The sequence below is a fragment of the Cutaneotrichosporon oleaginosum genome (assembly GCF_008065305.1).
Source record: "Cutaneotrichosporon oleaginosum strain ATCC 20508 chromosome Unknown ATCC20508_contig04, whole genome shotgun sequence".
Lineage (NCBI taxonomy): Eukaryota > Fungi > Basidiomycota > Tremellomycetes > Trichosporonales > Trichosporonaceae > Cutaneotrichosporon > Cutaneotrichosporon oleaginosum.
In genome coordinates, this window is record NW_027072173.1 from 248,400 (window position 1) to 273,192 (window position 24,793).

Sequence of the window (24,793 nt, forward strand, 5' to 3'; positions counted from 1 at the left end):
CATGTCGGCCTCCTCCGTGCGTCTTGGCTGATATGCTGAGCCAGTCTTCATCTCGCTTCGACATCTTCCACTCCATCTACTGTACAACATCAAGATGCCGCGCGAACTTGTTATCGAGAAGATTGAGGGCAAGCCTGGCCAGGTGTACTACCCGTGAGTGTGGGGGGCGGGTGGGAGGGTGTGTTGGTGTGGGCAGCGTGAAACCCGAAGCTCGGCCCTCGGAGCCTGGGCTCGGGGCTCGGCATTGCTTGACTGCAAGCGAGCACCAAGCGTCGCCCACCACTCGTTGGGTGCACGCAACAAGTGCCCACACAACGAGAAAGCTCCGCCTGTACCCCCCTCTCCATCGTGTCTCACTAACCCCAGCCTCAAGGTCAAGGAGGTCCCGATCCCCAAGCCCGGCCCCGGCCAGGTGCTGGTGCAGTTCAAGGCCGCGGCGCTGAACCACCGCGACCTGTTCATCCGCCAGCACCTGTACCCCGGTCTGGCGTTTGACACGGCGCTCCTGGGCGACGGGTACGGCACGGTGGTGGAAGAGGGCCCTGGGTGCAAGCGCGGGCTTGCCGGCGCAAACGTCGTAGCCCTCCCCATGCGCGGGTGGGAGGACGACCCGCAAGGCCCGCCGCCCGGCTCCAACTTCCACGTGTCGGGCGGCACGGTGCACTCGGACAGCGGGTGTGCGCGCGACTACGCCGTGTTCTCGGAGAACGAGGTGGAGCGTGCGCCGGCGCACCTCGACGCGGTGGGCGGCGCGGCCCTCCCCCTGGCGGGGATCACGGGGTGGCGCGCGCTCGTGACCAAGTCGGGCGCGGCGGAGGCGGGCAAGAACATCCTCATCACGGGCATCGGCGGCGGCGTCGCCCTCCAAGTCTTGCAGTTTGCCGTCGCGCTCGGCGTGAACGCGTACGTCTCGTCCGGCAGCGACGAGAAGATCGCGCGCGCGCTCAAGCTCGGCGCAAAGGGCGGGATCAACTACAAGAAGGACGGGTGGGAGAAGGAGCTCAAGGCCGCGCTCCCCGCCGAGCGCAGGTATCTCGACGCCATCATCGACGGCGCCGGCGGGCCCATTGTGCAGAAGGCTACGCGGCTGCTGCGTACCGGCGGCGTCGTGTCGCAGTACGGCATGACTGTCGGTCCGAAGATGGACTGGATCATGCCGGCCGTCCTGGCGAACATCGAGCTCAAGGGATCCACGATGGGCTCGCACAAGGAGTTCCGCGACATGCTCGCGTTCGTGGACAAGCACAAGATCTCGCCCGTGATCAGCAAGAGCATCAAGGGCCTCGACAACATGGCTGGTCTCGAGGAGCTGTTCGCCGACATGCGCGACGGCAAGAACTTTGGCAAGCTCGTCGTGGAGATCGACGCGCCGCGTGCCGCCTCGCCGTCCAAGCTGTGTGAGTTTGTGTCGAGGAGAGACAAGCCGTGCTGATCTACAGAAACACCATCTGAACTCCCTGTTAGCTGGTTCGCACCAATGCTGTATGAACAAGGTCTATGCAGATGCCTGAAACCCCGTTTCCACACTCGCGCTCTACTGAATACATTCAAAACTTCTAACTATATGCCCTACTTCGCCTCCGCCTCCGCCGGCTCCAGCGCGACGAGGACCGCGCCCTCCTCGACGGCCTGGCCCTTCTCGGCGCTGACAGCGGCGATCACACCGTCGCGCTCGGCACGGATGTTGATCTCCATCTTCATCGACTCGAGGACGGCACACACCTGCCCCTCGGTGACCTTGTCTCCGGGCTTGACGCGCACGTCGATGACCGTCGCGGGCATGGGGGAGACGAGTGCGTCTGCGGCGGCGCCGCCCTCGCCCTCGGCCTCGACCTCGGCGCCGCGGCGGCGCAGCGTGTGCGACCCCTCGGGCGTGAACACGACCAGCTTGGGGCCGTGGGGGATGATCGTCGCCTCGGCGCGCGAGTTGCCGAACTGCACGACGAGGTCGTTGGGGCCCGTCCGCGTCGCGCGCGCGTGCAGGCGCACAGCCTCGCCCTGGTCCTCGGCCTTGTGCGCGTCCGCGTGGTCGCCGACCACGACGGAGAGGTCGTAGCTCCTGTCCGGGTTCTGGCGGACCACGACCTCGCCCTCGTCAAAGTGGTACGTGTGCTCGTTGACGTCGCTGAAGCGGCGGCCGGGGAGGGCGGCCCACGCGCCGGCCCCCGGCTCGTGGTGCGCGATGCTGAGCGCGGCCTGCGCGAGAATCTCAGCCGGCACCTTCTTGGGCGGGAAGAGCTCGGCGTGGTGCTGCTCGATGAAGTTGGTCTCGACGGGGCCCGCCGCGAAGGTCGGGTGCGACGCGACCGTGCGCAGGAACTCGACGTTGGTGCTCGGCCCCACGACTTGGTACTGGTCCAGCGCGGAGCGGAGGAGCGCGAGCGCCTCGTTGCGGTCGCGGCCGTGCACGATGAGCTTGGCGATCATCGGGTCATAGTAGGACGAGACGTCGTCGCCCTCGCGGAAGCCCGTGTCGAGGCGGTGCGGGGCGTCGCGCGGCGCCGCGGTGTGGATCAGCCGCCCGGCGTCCGGCAGGAAGTTGGCCTCGGGGCGCTCGGCGTAGATGCGCGCCTCGAACGCGTGCCCGATGCACGGGATGTCGTCCTGCGTCACGGGGAGCGGGTTGCCGGCCGCAACCGACAGCTGCCACTGCACAAGGTCGACACCAGTCACCTCCTCGGTCACGGGGTGCTCGACCTGCAGACGCGTGTTCATCTCCATGAAGAAGAACTCGCCCGAGTCGGCGTCCATGATGAACTCGACCGTGCCGGCACCGACGTAGTTGACGGCCTTGGCGGCGGCGACGGCCTTGTCAGCGAGGTCCTTCTTGATCGCGGCGGAAAGACCGGGGGCAGGCGCCTCCTCGATGATCTCTGCGGGCGTCAGTGTGTGTCTAGGGCGGAAGACTGCTTGGCGGTCCACAGACTCGTCGCTGCGCTACTCACTCTGGTGACGGCGCTGCACCGAGCAGTCACGCTCCCACAGGCTCACGCAGTTGCCCTGCGAGTCGGCGAAGACCTGGACCTCGATGTGGCGGGGGCGCTCAAGCCAGCGCTCGAGCAACACCTCGTCGTTGCCGAACGACTTGGCAGCCTCACGCTTGGCCGAGCGCAGCTCCTCGACAAAGTCGTCGAGCTTGCGCACGACACGCATACCCTTGCCACCGCCGCCGTGGGTGGGCTTGATGAGGAGGGGGAAGCCGACGTCACTCGCAGCCTTGACGAGCACGTCCTCGTCCTGGTTGGCGCCGTGGTAGCCGGGGACACAGGGCACGCCGGCGGCGACCATGATCTCCTTGGACTCGCGCTTCGAGCCCATCGCGCGGATCGCCTCGGCAGGGGGGCCGATGAACGCAATGCCGGCCTTGCCGACGGCTGCGGCGAATGCGGGCGACTCGGACAGGAAACCGTAGCCGGGGTGGATGCCGTCGGCGCCCGACGCAGCGGCGACCTGCAGAAGCTTCTCGGCGACAAGGTAGGACTCGGCAGCGGGCGCAGGGCCGATGTGGTACGCCTCGTCGGCCATCTCGACGTGCAGGCAGTCCTTGTCCGCGTCCGAGTAGACGGCGACGGTCTTGACGCCGAGCTTGCGCGCGGTCTTGATCACGCGGCAGGCGATCTCACCGCTGGGTGTTAGTGAGGGCTGGTTGCTGGAACGGAATCACGTAGACGTCTGCAGGGGTGGAGCTGGGAGTGTCTGGCAGAACTCAAGGGCGAGAGTCAAGCTCAGCACCGAGAGCACCGCGCTCGGCGCATGTCAAGCTGGGCTCGAGCGCGGGCAACTCGAGGCAGTCACAGCTTGTTTCCTGAGTCCGCCTGGCTGCCGCGTTGCTGCCACACCCCCGTCACCGTCTACGACCCGTACGGCCCCCATCCTCCCTCGCTCAACTCACCGGTTAGCAATGAGGACCTTGTTGAGCTTCTTGGCGTCGGTGCGGGGCTCGAATCCCTGGGCGTTTGGGGAGAGGGTGGACGGGGCGGCAGTCGCCATCTGGCGCCGTGCGGCGATGGAGGCTGCTGGGACGATGCGCGAGGACGAAGACGACGCGGAAGAGAGCGCGCGAGCCGTGGGCGTGGGCGCGGCGCGCGCCACGGCAGGGGATGGGAGACGTGTACGCGCGATACGGCGCAGCATTGTGGATGATGGAGGAGGGGAGGAGGGAGGAGGAGGAGGAGCGGAGAGCGGAGAGAGGAGAGAGGAGAGAGAGCAAGTGACAACCTTTTGAGAGAGCGCGAAGAGCGTGCAAAGATGTGTGGATGAGCCGGGAGCGAGTGGTAGAGCCGAATGCTGAGGCTCAACTGGATGGATGGAGAGACCGGATCAGTCGCACCGGGCGGCCGGATCATACCCAACATAGCCGATCCAGCATGAGGCCACACCCAGGCTAAACATGCTAAACAGCTTAATATGCGGGGTCCCCTCGGGCTCACTCTGGGCCCCTCGGCTACTCACTCAAGAGTCCTCATGCGCTCTCCTCGCCTCGCCGTCGCCCCCCGCCGTCTTCCGCGGTCCACCGACGGACTTGCGGAGGCTTCGGTGGCAGGTGTCGCCCAGAGCACACCGCTCATCTTCCACCCCGCCCCGCTGCCGCCGCCCCGTCGTGCCCCGTGGGGATTGCAGAAGCAAAAGCCGTTGTGTTTGACTGGTGGACTGCAGAATAAGTCCGTCCTCGAGCACGCATGCGTGCTCCACGAACACTCTCGGACACTTGGCGTGCACTCCAAAAGTGTGCACTCCAAATGTCGCGAAACTTGTGCGGCGGATCGAACGCCAGACCATGACAGCTATGGCACTTGCGAAACCAAACGGTTTTGTATCCGCACTCGGGTCGTCGGTGACGTCACTTTGATCTCATCTCCCTCCCACCTCAACAGTGACGTCGAGGACGTTCTTCTCCCCGACACCACCGACTCTCCTCCGTCCTCCGCGTCATCTTATAACTCGGCCTCATTCACTTGCTCTTCTTCACATCTCTCTCCATCTCCATCTCCAACAATGTCCGACTTCAAATCCGCAGACATCCCTGCAGCAGTCGTGCCCCCCGCTTACGAGCCCCACGCCCACGACGCCCAACAGCAGCCCCTCCAGCAGGCGCCCCAGGCCACGGGCGTGCGGCAGCGCCACACCGACGCGTCCGCTGGCGCCGGGACAGGAGCCGTTTCTGGCTCTGGGAAGAAGGGGATCGCGGGGCGCGCGACGGGCGCTGTTGCCGAGAGTGCCGAGCGCCAGGTACGCGGCGTCGCGGCCGTCGCGAGCGACGCCGTGTCCAGCGGCGCGTGGGCGTACCCCATCCGCGGCGCCCTATACATCTTTTCTCGTGAGTACAGCCGCCACCTGAGCGGACGAGTGGCCGTTTCGACAGCGTCTGACCGCGCCCCGCCCATCGCCTGCTAACCCCAGACCCTAGCCTCCTCGGTCCCGTCCTCCCGCTCCTTCTCCGTGCCCTCCTCATCTCAGCCGGTGTTGTCGCCGGATGCTTCTTCCTCCTCTACCTCCCGCAGGTCGCATGGCTCGCCCTCTTCACTGGACCACTCGGTATGTCATCCTCCAAGTCCACATCCAAATCCAAATCCAAGCCCCAGTCCAAGTTCCCACCCAAGTCGCAGCGAGGTAGAGCCCAGACATGACACTCGCCTGTGCATACCTCCCCCTGTGATCAACATTTCCACATACTAACCTCAGCGTTCCTCGCCGCCGTCCCGCTCGTCCTCGGCGAAGCCTACGTCATCCTCATGTTCCTCGGCAAGAGCTTCCTGCTCGGCCAGCTGAACCTGGACCTCTTCGACGCCGTCATGGTCCAGAAAGGCTACAGTTCCCTAGTGGAAAAGCAGCGCGCGGTAACAACCAAGAGCTCGGGCGCCCGACAGCTCGGCAAGGTGCTCTCGCGCCCCCTGTCCAAGCTCAGCACGGACAACGTCGTGCGCTACCTCCTCACGCTGCCGCTCAACCTCATCCCGGTGGTCGGCACGGCCTTCTTCCTCGGCTACAACGGGTACAAGTCCGGGCCCTCGGCACACGCCCGCTACTTCCAGCTCAAGGGGTGGGACAAGAGCCGGCGCGCAAGCTTTGTCGACCGCCGCCGCGGCGCGTACACGGCCTTTGGCGTCGTCTCGCTCCTCCTCAACATGGTGCCGGTTGTCGGCATCGTTCTCGGCCTCGCGAGCACCGTCGGCGCGGCGCTGTGGGCGTCCGACCTCGAGGGCAAGGCGCCGACGCAGGACAACGAGATCCAGGTCAGCATCCCGTCGCACTAGTCTTTCAAACCAGCCCGCTGTAGCTCGTGATCTATAGATGACACAACGATGAACTGTTTCGACGATCGCCGCGCAGCAGCAAGCTTGTATGCTTGCAAGCTTGCATGCTACGGCGCCCCTAAGAGCGTGTTGAACGGCGTTTGGTGTTGTGTGCAACACTGATCCTCCAGCCTCCGGCATCAGATGGCATGGCCGGGCAGTGGCGGGCAGTGATGGCGCCATTAGGATTTGTACTTGACAGACAACAACCAGGGCGCAGTGGGCAGAAGATCAGAAGACTGCCGCGGTGATGCAAGGCGGCCAGAGTGAAAGGCTGGCGGCGGCGGGTAGGCCGGCGGGCCTGTGGGGAGTGGTTCGATGGATCTGGGAACGGGGAACTGACTCGGACTCATGGGTGACACAACGATGGGCCAAAACAGCGCCCTGACCTATCGACACCCGTTCACTTGAATTGAGCCAGGCCAGAGTCGTCAACAACTCGTGAGATTTCACCTCCGACCAGAAGCAGCTGCGCCACGGATGTTGTGCCATAGCATGCTCTCTTTCGCGCCCTGCGACTAAGAAGCGTAGGATCAAGCGCCGCTGGGAGTAAATGCCAGTGGCTTCTGCTGCTAAACCCACCCATTCCGCACTTCATCGCACAGGCCTCTTCCTGCATGGCCTCACAAGCCCCTCACACGCGTCCAGCCCAACATACCTGCTGTCGAGCATGCTCCATCTGCCCCTCGATACGTCGGACCTATACATTGCAGACTGAGCTTATGATATTGGATTACAACGAAACGATACTATCATGCCGCGAGCAGCGAGATAGCACGCGACGTCTAGCGGCTGGGGGGGCGTCAGCACAAGGGCAAACTGATAATGAAACACTCACTCCTCGGCCCACTCGTTCTCCTTGCGAATCTGCTCCTCTTCCTCCGGAGTGAAGTCGTTGACAATGTTGAACAGCTTCCGAATCTCCTCCGGCGTCTTGCCCTTGATCATGTTGGCGACCGTCTTGCATCCAACGTCAAGAAGAGGCTTAATGTCGAGATAGTTGGCGGCGAGGATGATCTCAAAGAGCATCTCCTGGTCGACCTGGAGGAATTAGCACTTGACGGTTGATGTCGGCGCGCGGCGTCATGTATTGCTCACCTGAATGAACTTTGCGTCCCATTCGCTAATGTCAGAGGCCTTGCGACGCGACTCGTCGGCATCGTTGGCGTCGGCAGCAGGCAGGGGCTCGTTCTTGTGGTGGTCGCAGTACTCGAGAACCTTGACGAGCACGGCCGAGGACACATTGGGGAGAGGGATAGGCTCGTCGCTCTGGCCGGGGAGGTCTGTTGAGTTAGCGCATGCAATGATGGGAAGAAGTATGAGGTGAGGATGCGATGAGATTTGAGTGATGCAAAAGGCAATGCAGCATCGATGTGGGGGAGGGTAATGAAGTTTGGGAGGTGAGCGCGGTGTGGGGGTGGCGCGTGAAGATCAGATCTGGCGGTGACGCGTATCGACGAGACGGTCGCGACAAGAGAACAACAAGACATACCCTCCATCATCGACTTGATGAGCTGAGAGCGCTCTGCGACCTTCTTCTCGACCTTGAACGACTCCTCGTCAGAGGTGACGAGGGTGACCTGCTCCTTGTTGTCGGACGACATTGTTTGTGGTTGTGTGTAGCAAGTGGAAGGGGGAGGAGGGGGGGGGGGGGGGGAAGATGAGTGGATTGAAAGAAGAGAGAGAGAGAGAGAGGGCGAGTTATATGGAGATGGAGAGAGGGAGAACAATGGCGAGGATGGAGAAAGAGATGATGAGGATGATGGGGACGAGTTGAACGCGGTGGATGCGGTGGATGCGGTGGATGCGGTGGTGGCGGGGCAAGGAAGGGGGATGAGCAAAGGTGACGGGATCAGAAAGGCCCCCCTGTTATGGATATGACACGTCTTGCCACGGATCATTCCACGTGTCTCTGATTTGTTATTCCTTACCCCCACTTGAACATGGCACCTATGTACGTACACACCATCAACTCGATGGCATCCTCTGATCCTCTGAATTGTTCTACTGTAGCTCAATTGTCGCCGTGTCGCGGGCCATCTCTGCTCACAATGTTCGAGAGCTGCATGCCAAGAGATACCACGGCTTCCGGGCATCATGCTTCTACGGCAATTGAGCCAAACGCTAAAAATGCATCGGCAGCCTCGCCGATACTGGCCGGCACGGCGGCACCCAGCGGGAATCGCAGCAATCGCAGCAATCGAATGCCGAGCTCATGCCGAGTCGCTCATCGATACACAACGAGGTTTATCCGAGCCCCCTCTGGGCCGAAATAGCCTGGGTGGGAATCTCTGGTTCAGATGCAGAGTGGGGGGGGGGGGAGGGGGACCCATCAACAATACACGCACGCCGGCCATCGTCGCCATCGTCTCTTCTCATCTTGTCACTGTCTCTCCCCTCGCCCTCGCTGTCTCACCCTCTCGCTCTATCACACTCTCCTCTCTTTCTCGCCATCACTCCAGGCCAACCCTCCACCGCCGTTGTCATCCCCTCCCTCCCATCTTCCCAACAACCAGGGCAGCATCTCCAGCATCCGAACAAGCCACCAATCGCCCACTTGCATCCTCCCCAATCTTCATCCATCTGCATTCGTCATCCTCCTCCTCTACCGTCCCATCTCCCCTCCCAGACCTTGTACCCAGCCAGCACTCAGCCCTTCTTGGCCCATCTTTCTGTCCTCGACTACACCCGCTCAGCCCCAACTCCCCCTCTCCTTTTCCCCCCCGGGGCCCGCTTCCCTTGCGCTTCGGCGCTGACGTCTTGTCTTGTATCCGGCCAGCGCCGGCAGCCACAGCTACAGCCACTGCCACTGCCTCTGACATCCATGTTCGGCATCAACGGGAACGGGTCACAGTCCGCCCAGATGCCCACAGATGGACGGCAGTCACAACAGCACCACCACCAGCAGCAACATCTCTACCTCCCACCACCTCCACAATACTCGACATCACAGGACATGAACCCCCACTCGCAGCAGCTCAATCTCAACGGCAAGCGACCACCTGACGCGCGCTCCATGGCCGCGAGTGAACGAGACTTTATGCAGTTCAACCCATTCCTCGCTGCCGGCCCCGGACCAGAAGGCACATCACTGCCCCCGCCCTCCCAGACCGCACCGCTGCGAATGTCCATGCCCGACGCACAGCGTCCGCCGTACGACTATGGCATCGGCGTCATGGGTACACCAGACGGCGGGCAGAACAAGAAGAAGAAGCGGAACAGCCCCGGGGCGGCCCCAGAGGAGAAGCGCACCAAGACAGGGCGCGCATGCGACGCTTGTGTAGGTTGCCGTCTGCCGTTCCGGGCGCCGCTGACTCGCAGCGAACCAAGAAAATCCGCTGCGACATCCTCTCTTCAGACGACGACACGCAGCCAATCTGCGCGCACTGCAAACAGTACAGCATCGAATGCACCTTCTTCCTGCCGATCACAGAAACGCGTTTCAAGAAGAAGCGTTTGGCGGAAGCCGCGGCGTCGCCGGCGAGCAAACCGTCCCTCAACGGCCCGGACGGACGGACCCCCGGCGGCCCGGCATCGATACTGTCCCTCGTGCATTCCCAGGTACCCACGAGCTCGTTTGAGCGCTTTGACATGGCAAACCACGCCCACTGGGAGGTGTCAGAGGACGCGGACGGGCGCATCAAGGTCGAGGCGCACGCGGAACATCCAAGCGATGCTGATGGCGCCAGCGCCCAGCGACTCGCAAAGTACGTGCTTCCGCCGAATATGATGAGCGCCCTCGTCAACTCGTACTTTGACCACGACTCAAAGTATCTGCCCATCATCGACCGCGCCGAGTTTTTGCGACAACGAAAACCGTACCCCCTCCTGCTGTACGCCATGTGTGCGGTGACAGCGACGCGGCGCGAGTTCCCGCGCGAGGTGTTCTCGCGCATGCGCGGGTTGGTGAATGGGCTTTTGCGCGCCAACGAGATTTTGAGCCACACCAAAATCGAGCACATCCAGGCGTTGTTGTTGTGTTGCACGAACGGAGATTTGAACGCGCAGCCAACAGCACCCACAGCGAGTGCGGCAGTCCTCCGCCTCAGTATAGCGTGCCGGATGGGGCAGGATCTCAAGCTCCACCGTGAAGATAAGAGCAGTGACAGCAAACCTTTGACATTAGAGCAGCAGGAAGCGCAACAGCTGCAGCGCCGTATCTGGGCTGCGCTCATGGTCTACGATGCGTGGTATGGGTGCGCTCTGGCGCTGCCCGTAATAACCGACGTGGCGGACTGTGACGTGCCCATCCCTTCACCATATCGTGTCACACCAGACGGACCAGTTTTCGACGAGAGCTACGCCTGCCTCGGCGAGAACCTCAAGCTAGCGACGATCACGGCGCGCATCCTCCGCGCAATGTACGGCCCAACAGGCATGAACCGGAACACGGATGCGGACTTGAACGGGATCCTCGACGACTTGGCTGCATGGCACGACAACGTCCCCGAGCAGCTGCGGTTCAAGGGCCCCGAGAGCTCGACTCTAGCCGGCATGCTGCGGATGCAGTTCACCGCCGTGCAATTCCTCTTCTGGCGGTGCTGGCTGCGCACGACGCACCCGCCCCCACCGCAGATCACGATCGTGCTGAGCGTGTCGCGGTGGCAGCAGCTGGTGCAGCTGTCCAGAGAGAGCATCGAGTGGCTGAACGAGCACGACCACACGCTCGACACATTCTTCGTGTTCCCGTACACGGCAACATCGTGCGCGCTGGTGCAGTACCACAGCTGGGCGCGGAAGCGGGACCCTGCGATCCTCGAAACGCTCAAGCTCGTACACGACGTCGTCGCGCGCTGGGAGGACGCGCTGCAGCCGGAACAGATGAGCACGCGCAAAAAGAGCTGCGAAACCATGATGCTGCTGTACGAGGCGGCGCTCAAGACGGTGCCGGACGACGACCGGTACGAGCGCTCGGAGGGGACGCCGGGGAGCAGTGTGTCGCGGGGCACGGAGGGGGGACACGCGCCGGCATTCGGGAGCCGGTCGGCCGCGCACGCGCAGCGCGCCCAGCAGACGAGATACCTCGAGCGGCTGGAGGGCGACGGGCCGCACGTCGTAAGCTACGACAACGAGGCTAATCCCGGCGCCGAGCTCGTCACCCTCGACGAGGCGGGCGACGACGCCCTCCTCTTCCTCGACAACCTCCCGAGCTCAAACTACGACTGGGCCGCGTGGTGAGTTGTGCAGCGACAACACTGACGGCAGGGACGGGTATTTCGCCGCGATCGACCGTGCGCACGGCGCGGGCGACAGCGCGGCCGTTCCAGGCCTCTAGTATGCATACATCTAGCCATCTAGCCCTTGCCGCTCGCGCCGAGCAGATCGCAGAAGCGGACACACGCGTCCTCGAACGCGCGCATGCCGTCCTCGATCGCCTGCGGCATGCTCTTGTCGAGCAGCCCGCGCCCGAGGGCCGCGCAGTACGGGTCGCGCGCCCACGAGTTGACGTTCACTTTCGTGACCCCGTTCGCGATGCATGCGCGGAACAAAGCGTCGGGCAGCTCGTCCGTCCCGTGCAGACACAGGAAGGGGGGGCCGCGCCCGAACCGCGCGTGCAGAGCCTCCAAGATCTCCTGCCGGAACTGCGGGCCGCCGGACACGTATTTGTACGAGCCGTGGAGGTTGCCGATAGATGGTGCGAGGATGTCTGCGCCGGTGCTAGGGTTAGTCGCCGAGGAGCGGGGCCACGAGCGGAGCGAGTGGTAGGCGAGTGCACGCTGGGCAGAGTGCGATGTGGCGTGTGTACGGACGGCGTGCGGCGCGCGGAGCGGCGGGGCGCGATGCAGAGCGCGATGCCCGCGGACTTGGCGCCTCGCCCGCTCCGACATCGCGCCCACTCCCCTTCGCCTCCCCACCCTACACTCACGCGTCCATAAAGGCCTCGGCCTTGTCCGGATCCGTCAGCATCCCCCCTTCGATCTCGCGCAGCCCCGCCTCGCCGCCCTCGAGCCGGCCGAGCTCGACCTCGGTCGCGATGCCCAAGCGCTTACACCGCTGTATCCACGGGCGGGCGAGCGCGACGTTCTCCGCGTCCGTCGCCGCATGGCTCGCATCCACCATGATGCTGTCGAAGGCCACGCCGTCTTCCGCCAAACGCAACGCGAACTCGAGGTGCGCCGCGTCCGTCGCGTGGTCGAGGTGCACGCTGATCGGGACGGACGCGCCGTGCGCCACGTCGAGGCAGTACCGCAGGAACGGGGCGCCCAAGTGCGTCAGCGTCACGGGAAAGAGCTGGAGGATGCCGGGGGCCCGCCGGGCCTCGCACGCGCGCACGAAGGCGTGCGCTTGCGTGCCGTCGTACACGACTTGCGCGAGGACCGCGTAGTGCCCCGCCGCGGCGGAGGCGAGGATCTGGAGCGTGCGGTTCGTTTCGATGGACATGGGGCGGAGAGAGGGGGAAGAGGAGAGGGAGGACCATGGTTGACAACGCCGGTGTTGCCGTCCGATGGGAACGTGCCCGGTCAGGAACGGCAACTGCCGGCTGTCGTTGCTCCGCTCCATTGGAATCGTCGAACTGTCTGCTCGATGGAATATGGAATGGTGGCTGTGAGGAGATCTGGGGAAGCAGGCGAAACGGTGCCGCAGCGTGTAGATAGATGCATAGAAATGCCGCCCGGCGTGAACGGTGCGGCGCTGCGTATCCCACTCAGCAGCGGGTGCGATCGTGGCAGCGTCGAGGTTACAGGCCACACATACTCTCTTCCGCAACGCCTCGGATCTGCCAGAGTCACATCAACCGCGTTATCCGAGTCTCAAGCAGCCACTACAAATGTCGCCCGTTCTCTCGGCTACGCGTTCCAAGCCGCCTCACTTCCGTGTACGCCCTACACCGAGGGCCGTGAGTTGCCCTGCAGGCAGGCATCCACACAACGCTGCTCGCTCCGCACTGCCACATCCACCTGCCACACAGTACTTCAGGTTTGCCCACTCGACATGTTGTGGCTCCGTTCACAACACTGCCTGTGTCCCGCACCTGGCGCTACTCCCCACCGCCTCACTCACCCACTGCTCACACTTTCGCACTCATTACTCACCTGCCCACCACGCGATCTTCGGCCCGGTGAGGCCACGTGATGATAGCTCCACAACTCCGGCAGACCCACTCCGTCTGACCTCAGCAATCGGTGTACGGACACCCTCGGCTCGGTTCACACATTCCTAAGGCAATGCGGATCGCTGGCCGCGCCGTCCGTCGCCCTCGGACACTGCATCGTTCCGGTCAACCTCTCTGCTCCTCACCCCCTCCCATCTCCCCCCGTTCACCGAAACATCCGTAGGGCATGGAGCCCATCCGCCACCGCGCCCCCCGACCTCCGCGCTAGGCGGCAGTCAGCCTCGCATCCGCATCATCTTCACAACACGCCCTGCTTTTGCCACCACTTATTTCTCCCTCCGGCGCCGCAGCCTCTCTCCGTCATGCTGGGGGAGCGCGACACGCAACACGAGAACCTCGGAGAACCTCACGACGCCGCCGAGCAGCGCAGGGCGCTCGCCGCGTCATATGTCCCCGGCTCAGACGCCGAGAAGAAGTTTCTGCGCAAGATCGACATGCGCATTGTGGTGAGTAGCTACGTCACGCGACCGCACTCACCCAGCCATGCATCTGGGTGCTGTACACCCTCTCGTACCTCGACCGCGCGAACATTGCGAACGCCAAAACCGGCGGGCTGGAAGCAGACTTTGCGCTCACGTCGACGCAGTACTCGATCTGCTTGCTCGTCTTCTTCATCTCGTACGTCGTCTTTGAGGTGCCGTCGAACCTTGTGCTCCCGCGCGTCCGGCCCTCGCTGTACCTCTCGGGCCTCTGCGTCCTCTGGGGCGGCGTGAGCGCATGCATGGCGGCCACGCGCACGTGGCAGCAGCTCGCTGGCGTGCGCTTCGCCCTCGGCGTCGTCGAAGCCGGCTTTGCCCCCGGCGTCGCATTCTACCTCTCCTCATGGTATCGGCGGTACGAGTTGTCGACGCGCTACTCGCTATACTACACGGCGACGGCGATTTCGGGGGCGTTCTCGGGCCTCCTCGCCGGCCTCATTACGCAACACCTCGACGGCGCGCGCGGCTTGCGCGGCTGGCAGTGGCTGTTTATCATCGAGGGCGTCGGCTCGAGCTTCGTCGGCTGCTTCACGTGGATGGTCATGCCTGACTGGCCGGCGACGACGCGGTTCCTCAGCGACGCGGAGAAGGTCCTCGCCGCCCAGCGCCTCGCGTACGACGGCGTCGGCGCGACCGCCGCCGGCGAAGAGGTGTCCGAGGGCAAGGCCCTCAAGCTCGTCTTCAAGGACTGGCGCGTCGCCTGCCTCGTCGTCCTGTACATGCTCTCGACGGGCGCACAGACCATCCAGTACTTCATTCCCACGCTCGTCTCCTCTCTCGGCTGGAAGGGCTACGACGCACAATACCACACCATCCCGGTGTACATCAGCGCGCTGGTCTACATTCTCGTGTTCTGCATGTGTGCCGACTGGCGCCGCAACAAGCCCCTGTTCATCTGCATCGCCAGTGCCATCGGCGTCCTCTGCTTCATCGTCACCGTGGCGAATACGAACAGAATGGTGCAGTACGTCTTCCTCATCCTGGGCTTTGGCAGCGTGTACGCTGCGTGCCCCCTCATCCTGACGTGGGTGCCCAACGTCATCGCGTGGCCGGCAGAGAAACGCGCCGTCGCGATCGCACTGGTCAACGCGATGGGCAACAGTGCTTCGATATACGGCGTGTTTCTCTGGCCCAAGACCGACGCACCGCGCTATATACCGGGATGGAGTGCGACGACGATCTTTATGGCTCTCATCGGGGTTCTTACCGTCGTGTTCACCCTCCTTCTGCGCAAACATCCGCCCGATGAGCCGCAAGGACAGCACACGGAGCAGGCGGCTGTGCCGCGCAAGGAGTCTCCGTTCAATGTGTAGCAGAAGCAGAAGGCGTTTCCATTTGGGATCTGGCACACTGCAGTTGTACCGGGAAATCTAGTCACAGTCCATCATGTATAGCAGGTGTGTACATCATCGAAACCCTAAGAGACTAACTAAAGCAAAGTCCTCGACTCCAGCCACTACGGTCCCGCCGCAGCAACCATCCAACCATCTAGGAGCTACTGGCCAGGGAACATGCCGCGCCAGGCGGTCTTGTCCTGCATGTTCTTGACCGTGCTCGCGCGCTGCACGTTCGTGTCTGCCGGGAGCCAGATGAACGAGTCGTACGGGTTGGCCGGCGGCGTGTGCGGGGGCATCATGACGTTCTTGTAGTTGACGCCCATCGTGCCCCAGCGGTTGAACTTTGCGCGCCAGTTGTTGATGGGGTCGCGGACGTTGTTGAACAGCCCGACGTTCGTGGGCATGTAGAGGGGGACGTTGGCGGTGCTCCCGCCCTTCCACGCGTTGGGGGAGACGAAGCCGATTGTCGGCTGCGAGCCGCACGTCGGCTTGGTGGCGACTCCCGGGCGCCACAGCGGGTTGCAGCCGGGCAAGCTGGTGATGGGGAAGGCGAGGCCGACCTCCTCGGCGGGGATTTGGCCGGCGTGCGCGCACTGCCCGCCCGTGCCCGTCGGCCAGCGGCGGGGGTCGTATGACTTGCGGTCCGGGATGAAGTGGTTGCGGAGCGAGCACTGGTCGAGGTGCGGGCCTTTGGCGGGGCAGTCTTTGATCGCGGCCGCGAGCACCGTCTCGTCCCACCCGCTGACAAAGTCGGCGTGGTACGAGCCGCCGTGCAAGTCGCCGTTGCTGAGCACGACGTTGTCGCGTCCGGCGCGCCACGGGCGCGCCGCATCAAACGAGTACGAGTACACGAGGTCGAGGATGGGGTACTGAATCGGGTGCGAGGGCGGGCACGAATCGCCCTGCAGCGTGTTGATGACGTTGCGGCGCAAGCTGTCGACGGGCCACGCCATGTGGTCGAAGTGGTTGGGCGAGTCGAGCGCGCGGTCGGCGCGCCCGCACGACGGGAAGGTCACGCTTAGCTCGACCTTGCCGTTGCCACAGGTGCTCCACGTCCAGCCGGCGCCAGCGTTCGGCAGGATCTTCTGCCGATTGCCCCAGCATCCGAGGCGCACGCCGAGCGAACGGTGCGCCGTCAGGTCCCGCGTCATCGCCGTGCCGCTCACCATGCGCAGGCCGCGCGGGAACGGCTTGACGTTGTTCGACGTGATGTGGTAGTATGCGCGCGGCGTGCCCTCGAGCGCCGAGAACGAGCCGTTGTCGTGGATGTAGTAGAGCTGCTGTCAACATACCGCGGGAGGACACGTGTGGTGGTTGTAACTCACCGTTGGCGCCCAGTAGTGTGACATGTCGGCGGAGACAGTCGCGCTCGTGCACTCGGCGCGGGCCTGCTCGGCGGGCGTGTTGAGCACCTCGCGGAAGTTGCTGGCACCAAAGACGGTGTGGACGTGGTCGCTCACGCGCCCGGGCGAGACGACGGGGTCGACGCGTCCGATAAAGTTCATGCCGCCCTCGACGATAAACTCTCCGGGGCCGACACGCGCCAGCGCAGCCGGTGCCAACGCGAGCACGAGGCTGGCCAAGGTGATCTTCATGGTGGGTGAGCTGTGAGTGGGGTGACAGTGCATGCAGGGCATCTTTATATGCCTTTATCTCGCCACTGCGCTCTCAGGCTTTTCGGTGGCCAGTAGACGCCTCTGGACGCGTTTGGACGCCTGGGACGCCTTGAACGCCTTGCACACAAACTTTTGGCGGCACACCGGCACACCGTCAACTCACAGACCATCGACAGATCCTGCCCCCAGATCTCGGCCCACGGACCTGTTCCCGTCCCAGCGCTGCGCGCAGCCCGCAGCCAACGGCCACAGACCGTCGGGGTGTAAAAGGCTCAACGCACACCTGAGCGATGAGGAGGACACGACGGTGGCGGACGCGAACTAGTTCGGAACAAATGGAAAGTCGCAGGGACACGCGCTTTCAATTACAGCGAGGCACAATTCAATAACCCTCACCCTGCCATCTCCGCTGTCCGCCGTTTGGGCGCCACGCCGCCAGCCCCGAGGCCGCGAATCCGCGAGGCCGCGAGGCCGTCAGGTCCGCCCCACTAGTCCATCACATTCATTAGTGTGATGAGAGGTGAGCGACATTCATTCTGCTCTCATTCCGACGAGCCGTTCTGCCGGCCGCAGCGCCGATCGGGCCTGGGCGTCGTCGGCGAGCATAGAGCGGCGCAGAGCGGACAAGCAGCGGAGCGAGTGCCCAGCAGACACGCTCGCGCATGTGACCGCCACGCCCATCTTGTCCGTGCACTGTGATTCACGGCACGGCGCGGCGCGTCAACATGCGCCAGGAGCGCGGCCACATTCCACCATTCCGACCGCCACTGTAGGCGTACGAAATGCGGCCCTTGGGATTCAATCCCAGGTCCAATTGTCCGACAAGTGGGCGATGGCTGCATCGCGGGCTGCGGACGAGGCCGTCTTGGCGCCGGAATCGCGCATCTGCGCAGACAAGAATGGCGGTCTTGGCCTCCAGCTTGGCTTGGCGTCGGAGTACGCGATGACGGCCCCTATCGGAGTCGCTGCACCTCGCATCGTTTCGCCTCGAGTCCTGCGCCACGCACTCCCCTCGGTGACTGTGATGCCTGATTGGGCGTCGCGTCGGAGAGTATCTCTTCTTGCACGAGAGCAAGGTCCAGGCGCGCACGCACCGGATCGACCGCGCAAGATGTGCGTGACATCCCCGGCGTGGTCGGCTTCACAAATCAAGGTTCACGAGCCTCGCGCTCGCCGTGCTCGCGCTCGAGGTCGCGGTAGGGCATCCCATCCTCGGTCTCCTCGAGGCGTGATGTGTTATCAGGCTGTTGGCAGTAGGCAGTCAGTCAGACCACGCCACCACCCAGGCACCTCCGTGCCCGCACTCGCTTGGCGTCAACACCGACGGAGAAGTAAATGCAACATATGACTCATATCCACTCATCAATCTTTCTACCAACTTGCGCGCGCCTGTATCCGTCAGCTTTGACTAAGAACAAAGAGAAGGGGATGGGGGTGTGTCAGGTACAATGCGAAGTAGCTTCTTGTGCCGGTGTCTAGCCGGCTCAGGCTCATTAAATCAGGTTTGTAGAGCATCATTCGAGGAGGGGAGAAGGAAACGGAACTCACTACATGCCGACCATGAGCTCGCCCTCGACAGCTCCGGGCTCGAGGCCACAGTCAAGCAGCGTCTGCGCGTACTTGAGCGGCTCGGAGCGCTTGAGGTACTTGAAGACGCGGGCGCGCTTGTGGATGGCCATGCGCAGGCGGCGGCGGTTGTGGATGTCGCGCGGGTTCTCCTCGACATGGCGCCACATCTCGCGGATCTGGTGCGTAATAAGCGCAGCCTGCACGACCGTGTTGCCCGTGTCCTTGTCGTTCTTGCCAAACTCCTTGACGATGCGGGCGCGGTTCACGACCTCGATGCCGGCCTTGTCGGCATTACGCAGGTCGAGGATGCGCCGCATCACCTCGCTCTGCTGGCCCTGCTCGACCGCCTGCGCCTCGCTCTGGTGTGGGCGCTCGGGGTCGAACGCGAGCGCGCTCGTCGCGAGCGGCACCGCGCCGAACAACAGCTCCCGGTCCGCCTCGTTCACGCCGTACACGTAGTGCGCCGGCTCTTCGCCCGCCGCATAGTTTGGTGGCGGTGTGTACCACACGTCCTCGGCCTTGAGGACCGTCTTCGCCAGGCGCGAGCCCTCGTACAGTGCCGACGGGCCGTTGGGGTCGTTTTTCCGCGATCCCAGCGCAAGGTGCACCGCACCCTCTTCTTCGGCGACAGCACGCTTCTCGCGACCCTCAATGACCTTTTTGCGCTTGCGACGAGCCTGCGCCTTGTGCGCCGACTCGCGGCTCACCACCGCCGAAGCATGCAGTGCGCGTGAGGTTGATGGGCCAGCAGCACATACGACTGAGTGTCAGTGAGGTTGAGGCTGAGGCCAAAGGAGAAAAACGTACGCTGCGAGAGTGATGCTCGTGTTGCTGAGAAGAAGGAGAAGGCCATGGTAAAGACGAGAAGAAGAGTGTTGCGTTTAAAGAGGGCGAGGGCGAGGGAAGGTCGACCACTCGCTGCAGCCCAGACTTTTGCTGGACGATCCGAGACTGCCAAATCTCCACGTGGAATTAACTCCGCCCCTTACACGCCGGAAACTCGCAGTGTGGCACTAGACCCTCCACCCAAGCCAACCAGTGGCACCATGCACATCCATGGCATGCACTCTACTATGCTATCGACGTCTACGTCTACACCCAGCTCAGCACGGCCATCCACACCACCTGCGCAGCAGCCACTATGAACAGGAACAGTACACGTCGGCTCCGCTGGCCGTGCGACAGCGTCGCAGCAGAAGCGCTCACGCTGGAATCGGGCAACAGCACATACTTGAGCGAGCGGAGCTGGGGTCAGCGAGTGCGGAACAGGTCAGACAAGCAGCAACTCACGAGGAAAAATGCGTTGGCACACGCGACGTATAGGAAGACTGTTGTCGTAGCGACACGGCCGAAGGAGAGAAGCGATGCAAGGACCGTGACGATGATGCTGGACGTCAGCCGTGCCATCTCTCACAAGGCTCACCCGACAAACTTGTATCCACCGTACGCGAGCAGCTCGACACCGCTCGCGCCACCGCCGCGGACGTCCAGGAAGTAGCACCCGAGCTTGATAGCGACAAACTCCGTGACCACGACTGCGACGGCCTTGCTCAGTGCATAACCAAGAACCTCGGGGTGGAAGCGCTGGCCCAGACCAGCTGCCAGCGCGGAAAGGAGCGTGTACGTGACCAGAGCCATTGCTGGTTGTCAGCGGCTGACCAATGCACAAGCGCAATGGACGTACTTGGAATATACAGGTCGGGCGCGTTAATATCCTCTCTCGGCGGTTGCCACGCCTCAACGCTGCCACCCCCCTCGCCCGTCCGGCGCGGCTGGCGGGCCCATGGGCGGTGGCGCCAGGGGAAGAGAACGATTCGGAGTTTGCGCAGCACGTATCCGTTAGTGACGGCGAAGCACGTTTTAACCAGCGGAAGGGGGAGGTAGCGCGAGAACTTGGAGTCAGCGTCATAAGGTCGGCGGCGCCGTCTCACGTTTTTCTCAACGTAGTCCTGGCCAGCGGCCACTGCGCTCTTGCCGAACTGCATACCCATCTGCGCCGTTGCGTCGTTGACGGGCCACCCGAACCCGGCCGGCTGCCCGTATCCCATCGGCGCATGCGCCTGGCCATACCCCCTGCTGTGCATGTCGCCCTGCGGAGGAGCGTAGGCGCTCGTCGAGGCGTGCGGCGCCGCATGCTGTCCTGGAGCCTCGCTTTGCTGGTGGATACTCCCGACCGGCGGGGAGGAGTAGCGCACATATCCGTCGCCCATGTCGAGCGAGGTGCGGCCGTAAGATGAGGTCGAGCTGCGCCCTGGCGTGTGGGGCGGTTCTGGAGGCGGGTAGGCCGGGTGCGTGGGCTTGGGGTGCTGGAGGGGAGGAGGGGAGCGGGATGTCATGTAGGGCGGAGAGGCCATGTTGCCTGGCAAGATATGGCGGTGAGAGAAAGATGAGAGTGCGATGACAATGTGCGGATGTTGCGTGGTCGAGTGATTGCCAGCCAGGCCTTTGGACCATCTCGACGGCCTCCACGCGTCGATCGTCATCGCCATCTCCCCTTGTATTATATTTCACCTCGTTTTATTTCAAGATTAATCCCAAAATGTCTGAATGCTCGGGTGGCAATTCTACAAGTGGGAGGCTCGACCTCCACCTCCTCCATTCTACTAACCTATTGCAACACCATGAGCGACACCCAGCCAAAGCGCAAGTCTGGAAGGACGCCAGAGCAGCAGGCTGCGCGTGACGCACGCAAGGCCGCCAAGAAGGCCGCCGCCGAAGCCGCCGCAGCCGAGTCCGCTGCCGCCGCCAAGACGCAGGACGACGCCGCCAGCGATGCCGAGGAAGGCGGCGGCGACAAGCGCAAGCGTCCGGTGTACGACGAGGAGGAGATGCTCGAGGTCGATCTCAAGGCTGGAGCGCCGCTTTCAAAGGCCGAGATGCGCGCAGCCAAGAAGCGCGCCAAGCTTGGGCAGGCCCCAGTCGAGAAGAAGGCCGACTATGAGAAGAAGGCCAAGAAGCTCGCCGAGGCTGAGGACGACGACGAGGACGGCGAGGCAGAGGCAGAGGGCACTGGCGAGGCTCGGACACGTAAGAAGGACAAGGCGGCTGCTCCCAAAGAGGAGAAGAGCGAGTTCAGCGTCTGGATCGGCAACATGTCATTCCGCACCCAGCCGGAGGCGCTCAAGTCGTGGATTCAGACTGGCATCACCGAGAGCGGCGGCGAGGACGACTGCATCACACGTGTTTATCTGCCCAAGAAGGCCGCGCGTGGGGAGTTCTCGGAGAACAAGGGGTGAGACAGGCGGCCTCGGTACCAAGCTAACAGCAGCTTTGCTTACGTCGACTTCAAGACGGAGGAGCAGATGCTGCTTGCAATTGGGTTGAGCGAACGGCCGCTAGACGGGCGCCGGCTGCTCATCAAGGCAGGGAATGACCACAAGGCGAACCCGAACGCGCGGACGCCTAAAACCATCCCCAGTGGGCCGGGCACGGCGTCTGTCGGCAAGCAGAAGCATGCGGAGAGCAGCACCTTGTTCATCGGCAACCTGCCATTCGACACGACGGAGGAGGAGTTGCGGGACTTGATTGAGACCAACTGCGCCGATCTGATTGCCGAGCAGGAGGAGGCCGAGGCTGAGGCGGCGGACGAGGAGGACGAGGAGATGGACGAGGAGGCGCGTGAGGCCGCACGCGAGAAGCGTGCCAAGGAGGCGCTCACTAAGGGCAAGCGCGGGAGCGCGAAGGCTGGGCTCATCAAGACGCGTGTTGCGCAGTTTGAGGACACGGGACGGTGCAAGGGGTGCGTTTACTGATGTCGTCGATGGTCCCGTGGCTGACGTACAGATTCGCATTTTGGGACTTCAAGTCTCCAGTGTACGCGCGCGCGGCGTTGATGAACAAGAAGAACCACTTCTTGCGCGGGCACAAGCTCACGCTGCAATACGCGAGTCAGGAGGCAACGAAACGTGCGGGCGGAAAGCGGAATCGCGACGACGCGCGCCCGGGCCCGGCAAAGTTCCAGCGCCGCGAGCGGGCACCGCGCTACTTTGAGAATGGTGACGGGGAGCACGCGTCAGCGCCTGTGCCTACGTCTGCCCCGGCCCACACCGACTTCAAGTCGGAGGCGGCTGCACAGGCTCGTATTGCGGCCATGGTATCTGGTGAGGGTGGTGGCGAGAGCGGAGGCGGAGATGAGCGGCGCGATAAGCGCGATAAGCGTGGCAAGAAGTGGGAGTCGACTGGACGGCCGAGGCCAGGCGCAGCGTTGATGATGGCCAAGAGGGAGAAGGTGGGGATTGTGGAGAGTGCTGGGTCCAAGATTACATTCGACTAGTGGTGTACGTGATACAGATACATTGCACTTGCATGCATGGAGCGTGGTGATGAGGTCGACGCGGTCGAGATGATGGATGTAGTCATCCCCGCACGTCATGGTGACTGCCCTCATGCCCGAGTCAAGGCGGAATTTGATTCCGTGCCCGCCGCATGGGCAGTCCCACCACTGCCGACCCCTCCGATGCCCTCTCGACTCTCGTCATTTCCAACCCGCCCATCTTCATCCTCCTCTTACTCACCACTCATCTCCCCTCCCCGGCCGCCTCCGCCCTCTCCCGCCGCCGCAGCGCGCCGCCTCTCTGTTCCCCTCGCGCCGCGCTGCGCGCTGCACGCCCTCCCGCCCACATTTTCTTGCCTAGTCGCGTGGCCATTCAAACACACCTCGGCCACTAGCCGATCTCCCGCCGAGGCTCAGCCACACAAGCTGCCAGCCCGGGGCGCGCGTCCCCCCTACGTGCGCGCTTTCATCAATTACGCGCTAACGACAGACCCAGCGCCGGGATGGCGCTGTCGCGCGATGGGAGTGAGAGCGCGAACGCCGCGGTCGCCGTGTCGGTGCCGACTCCGGTTCCGACTCCGACGCCGCCGCCGCCTCCGACACGTGGCGTGATCGCGATGCGCGGCCCACCACTCGCCGTCTTCCAGCTCATCCACGTGCCCCCGAGTTTGCACTCGATGGTCGCGGGCGCCGGAGCAGGTCTCGTGAGCTCGATCGCTACATGTCCGCTGGACGTCGTCAAGACGACCCTCCAGGCGCAGAGCGTTGCGCGAGGCGACAAAGGCTACGAGGGCGTTACGAAAACTATCATCCGCATCTACCGTCAGAGCGGGCTGCGCGGCTTCTACCGCGGCCTTGGCCCAACAATAGGTGGATACCTCCCTACATGGGGCATCTACTTCACCGTGTACGACTTTATCAAGGACCGCTTGCGGCGCGTCCCGCTCGCCGTCGCCCACCCAGACATGTCGCACGTGGTCGCTGCCATGACGGCCGGCGCGACCGGGACAATCCTCACCAACCCCCTGTGGGTCGTCAAGACGAGGTTCATGGTGCGTTCTGGCGTGGCGAAGCCCAGCGACTGACCGTCCGCAGGCACAAGCGATATTACCCCCAACAGCGAAGCGATACCGCAACACAGTGCAGGCGTTTTACACCATCTACAAGAACGAGGGCATCCGCGCATTCTACAAGGGGCTGCTGCCGAGCTTGTTCGGCGTGTCACACGTCGCCGTCCAGTTCGGGTTGTATGAGAAGAGCAAGTCGTGGGCAGGTGAGTGGCTATCTTTTCCGACTCGGACTCGGGACCTGGGGGGATGCAGTGAAGCACTCTCCTAATCTCCGTCCCGGACGAAGCCGAGGCTGACGGCAGGCCGTGACGGACGACAGCTCACGCCAACGTCGATTCTCGTGTGCTCGGCCTTCTCCAAGATGGTGGCCTCGCTCGCGACATATCCCCACGAAGTACTGCGTACGCGTATCCAAGTGCAACGCAACCGCCCAGCAGGTCCGCCGCATCCGACCGTGCCGCCAGAACCGATCGGCTCGGGACCCATCGGCGCACCAGCGGGCTCGTCGACGCGCGTGTCACACGCGACGCTGTACTCGCCCCTCGTGACGGGCTCGGAGCCACCATACCCAGAGAGGACCGAGCAGCCGCTCTCGGGCAACGGGAGATTACGGAGATGGCAGCCCAAGCGGGGCGGGATCATCGACGTATGCCGACTCATCTACCGCCAGGACGGGTGGCGCGGGTTCTACCGCGGGCTCAGCATCAACCTCGTGCGCACCGTGCCAAGCTCGGCCGTCACCATGCTGTCGTACGAGCTCATTATGCGCAATCTAGCATTGTCCTCCTCATGAATGCATCGTGTTACATATCAGCCGTGGGATGGACTGACGTTACGTCTGGCTTTTGGCGCGTCGACGATCGGCAACCGTTCCTAACTCAACTCAGACTTCCGCCTTTATGTTGTCTGCTCACCGCCTTGGCAATACCCCGATCACGCTCGACCATACATTTCCATTCAATGCACAAGGTTCCTGCTGCGGCGAGCGCAGGTTCACGACCTTCGCGCAATGTGAAGTCAACACCAACACGAGTTGACGCAA

At 63.3% G+C, this 24,793-nt stretch overlaps 12 protein-coding genes across 12 annotated transcripts; 6 read left to right on the plus strand and 6 right to left on the minus strand.

Annotated features, from left to right (window-relative positions):
* Window positions 1–94: 94 nt before the first annotated feature.
* On the plus strand, window positions 95–1,432 carry COLE_04550 (uncharacterized protein; the record flags this gene model as incomplete). The annotated part of the gene is made up of 2 exons (XM_018420708.2): window positions 95–153; window positions 367–1,432. 2 exons carry the CDS (start codon window positions 95–97, stop codon window positions 1,430–1,432), a joined length of 1,125 nt encoding a protein of 374 aa, XP_018281130.2.
* Window positions 1,433–1,569: 137 nt separating this feature from the next.
* Window positions 1,570–3,990, minus strand: COLE_04551 (uncharacterized protein; the record flags this gene model as incomplete). Its single annotated transcript, XM_018420239.1, has 3 exons — window positions 1,570–2,873; window positions 2,946–3,625; window positions 3,893–3,990. 3 exons carry the CDS (start codon window positions 3,988–3,990, stop codon window positions 1,570–1,572), a joined length of 2,082 nt encoding a protein of 693 aa, XP_018281131.1.
* Window positions 3,991–4,995: 1,005 nt separating this feature from the next.
* COLE_04552 (uncharacterized protein) lies at window positions 4,996–6,254 on the plus strand (the record flags this gene model as incomplete). Its single annotated transcript, XM_018422301.2, has 3 exons — window positions 4,996–5,317; window positions 5,401–5,535; window positions 5,683–6,254. 3 exons carry the CDS (start codon window positions 4,996–4,998, stop codon window positions 6,252–6,254), a joined length of 1,029 nt encoding a protein of 342 aa, XP_018281132.1.
* Window positions 6,255–7,127: 873 nt separating this feature from the next.
* On the minus strand, window positions 7,128–7,897 carry COLE_04553 (uncharacterized protein; the record flags this gene model as incomplete). Its single annotated transcript, XM_018421196.2, has 3 exons — window positions 7,128–7,334; window positions 7,392–7,576; window positions 7,786–7,897. 3 exons carry the CDS (start codon window positions 7,895–7,897, stop codon window positions 7,128–7,130), a joined length of 504 nt encoding a protein of 167 aa, XP_018281133.2.
* A 1,571-nt stretch (window positions 7,898–9,468) lies between these two features.
* COLE_04554 (uncharacterized protein) lies at window positions 9,469–11,471 on the plus strand (the record flags this gene model as incomplete). Its single annotated transcript, XM_018420235.1, has 2 exons — window positions 9,469–9,573; window positions 9,615–11,471. 2 exons carry the CDS (start codon window positions 9,469–9,471, stop codon window positions 11,469–11,471), a joined length of 1,962 nt encoding a protein of 653 aa, XP_018281134.1.
* A 116-nt stretch (window positions 11,472–11,587) lies between these two features.
* Window positions 11,588–12,674, minus strand: COLE_04555 (uncharacterized protein; the record flags this gene model as incomplete). The annotated part of the gene is made up of 2 exons (XM_018422302.2): window positions 11,588–11,951; window positions 12,160–12,674. The coding sequence occupies 2 exons, from the start codon at window positions 12,672–12,674 to the stop codon at window positions 11,588–11,590; spliced, it is 879 nt and encodes a 292-aa protein (XP_018281135.1).
* Window positions 12,675–13,709: 1,035 nt separating this feature from the next.
* On the plus strand, window positions 13,710–15,199 carry COLE_04556 (uncharacterized protein; the record flags this gene model as incomplete). Its single annotated transcript, XM_018424936.1, has 2 exons — window positions 13,710–13,853; window positions 13,889–15,199. 2 exons carry the CDS (start codon window positions 13,710–13,712, stop codon window positions 15,197–15,199), a joined length of 1,455 nt encoding a protein of 484 aa, XP_018281136.1.
* A 182-nt stretch (window positions 15,200–15,381) lies between these two features.
* COLE_04557 (uncharacterized protein) lies at window positions 15,382–16,728 on the minus strand (the record flags this gene model as incomplete). Its single annotated transcript, XM_018420233.1, has 2 exons — window positions 15,382–16,500; window positions 16,549–16,728. 2 exons carry the CDS (start codon window positions 16,726–16,728, stop codon window positions 15,382–15,384), a joined length of 1,299 nt encoding a protein of 432 aa, XP_018281137.1.
* Window positions 16,729–18,386: 1,658 nt separating this feature from the next.
* COLE_04558 (mitochondrial 37S ribosomal protein uS15m) lies at window positions 18,387–19,261 on the minus strand (the record flags this gene model as incomplete). Its single annotated transcript, XM_018422303.2, has 2 exons — window positions 18,387–19,168; window positions 19,216–19,261. 2 exons carry the CDS (start codon window positions 19,259–19,261, stop codon window positions 18,387–18,389), a joined length of 828 nt encoding a protein of 275 aa, XP_018281138.1.
* Window positions 19,262–19,500: 239 nt separating this feature from the next.
* On the minus strand, window positions 19,501–20,762 carry COLE_04559 (uncharacterized protein; the record flags this gene model as incomplete). Its single annotated transcript, XM_018422304.2, has 5 exons — window positions 19,501–19,653; window positions 19,699–19,795; window positions 19,832–20,048; window positions 20,093–20,300; window positions 20,340–20,762. 5 exons carry the CDS (start codon window positions 20,760–20,762, stop codon window positions 19,501–19,503), a joined length of 1,098 nt encoding a protein of 365 aa, XP_018281139.1.
* Window positions 20,763–21,029: 267 nt separating this feature from the next.
* On the plus strand, window positions 21,030–22,681 carry COLE_04560 (uncharacterized protein; the record flags this gene model as incomplete). Its single annotated transcript, XM_018425725.2, has 3 exons — window positions 21,030–21,640; window positions 21,677–22,147; window positions 22,192–22,681. The coding sequence occupies 3 exons, from the start codon at window positions 21,030–21,032 to the stop codon at window positions 22,679–22,681; spliced, it is 1,572 nt and encodes a 523-aa protein (XP_018281140.1).
* Window positions 22,682–23,184: 503 nt separating this feature from the next.
* Window positions 23,185–24,544, plus strand: COLE_04561 (uncharacterized protein; the record flags this gene model as incomplete). Its single annotated transcript, XM_018422305.2, has 3 exons — window positions 23,185–23,733; window positions 23,777–23,954; window positions 24,054–24,544. 3 exons carry the CDS (start codon window positions 23,185–23,187, stop codon window positions 24,542–24,544), a joined length of 1,218 nt encoding a protein of 405 aa, XP_018281141.1.
* Window positions 24,545–24,793: the final 249 nt, after the last annotated feature.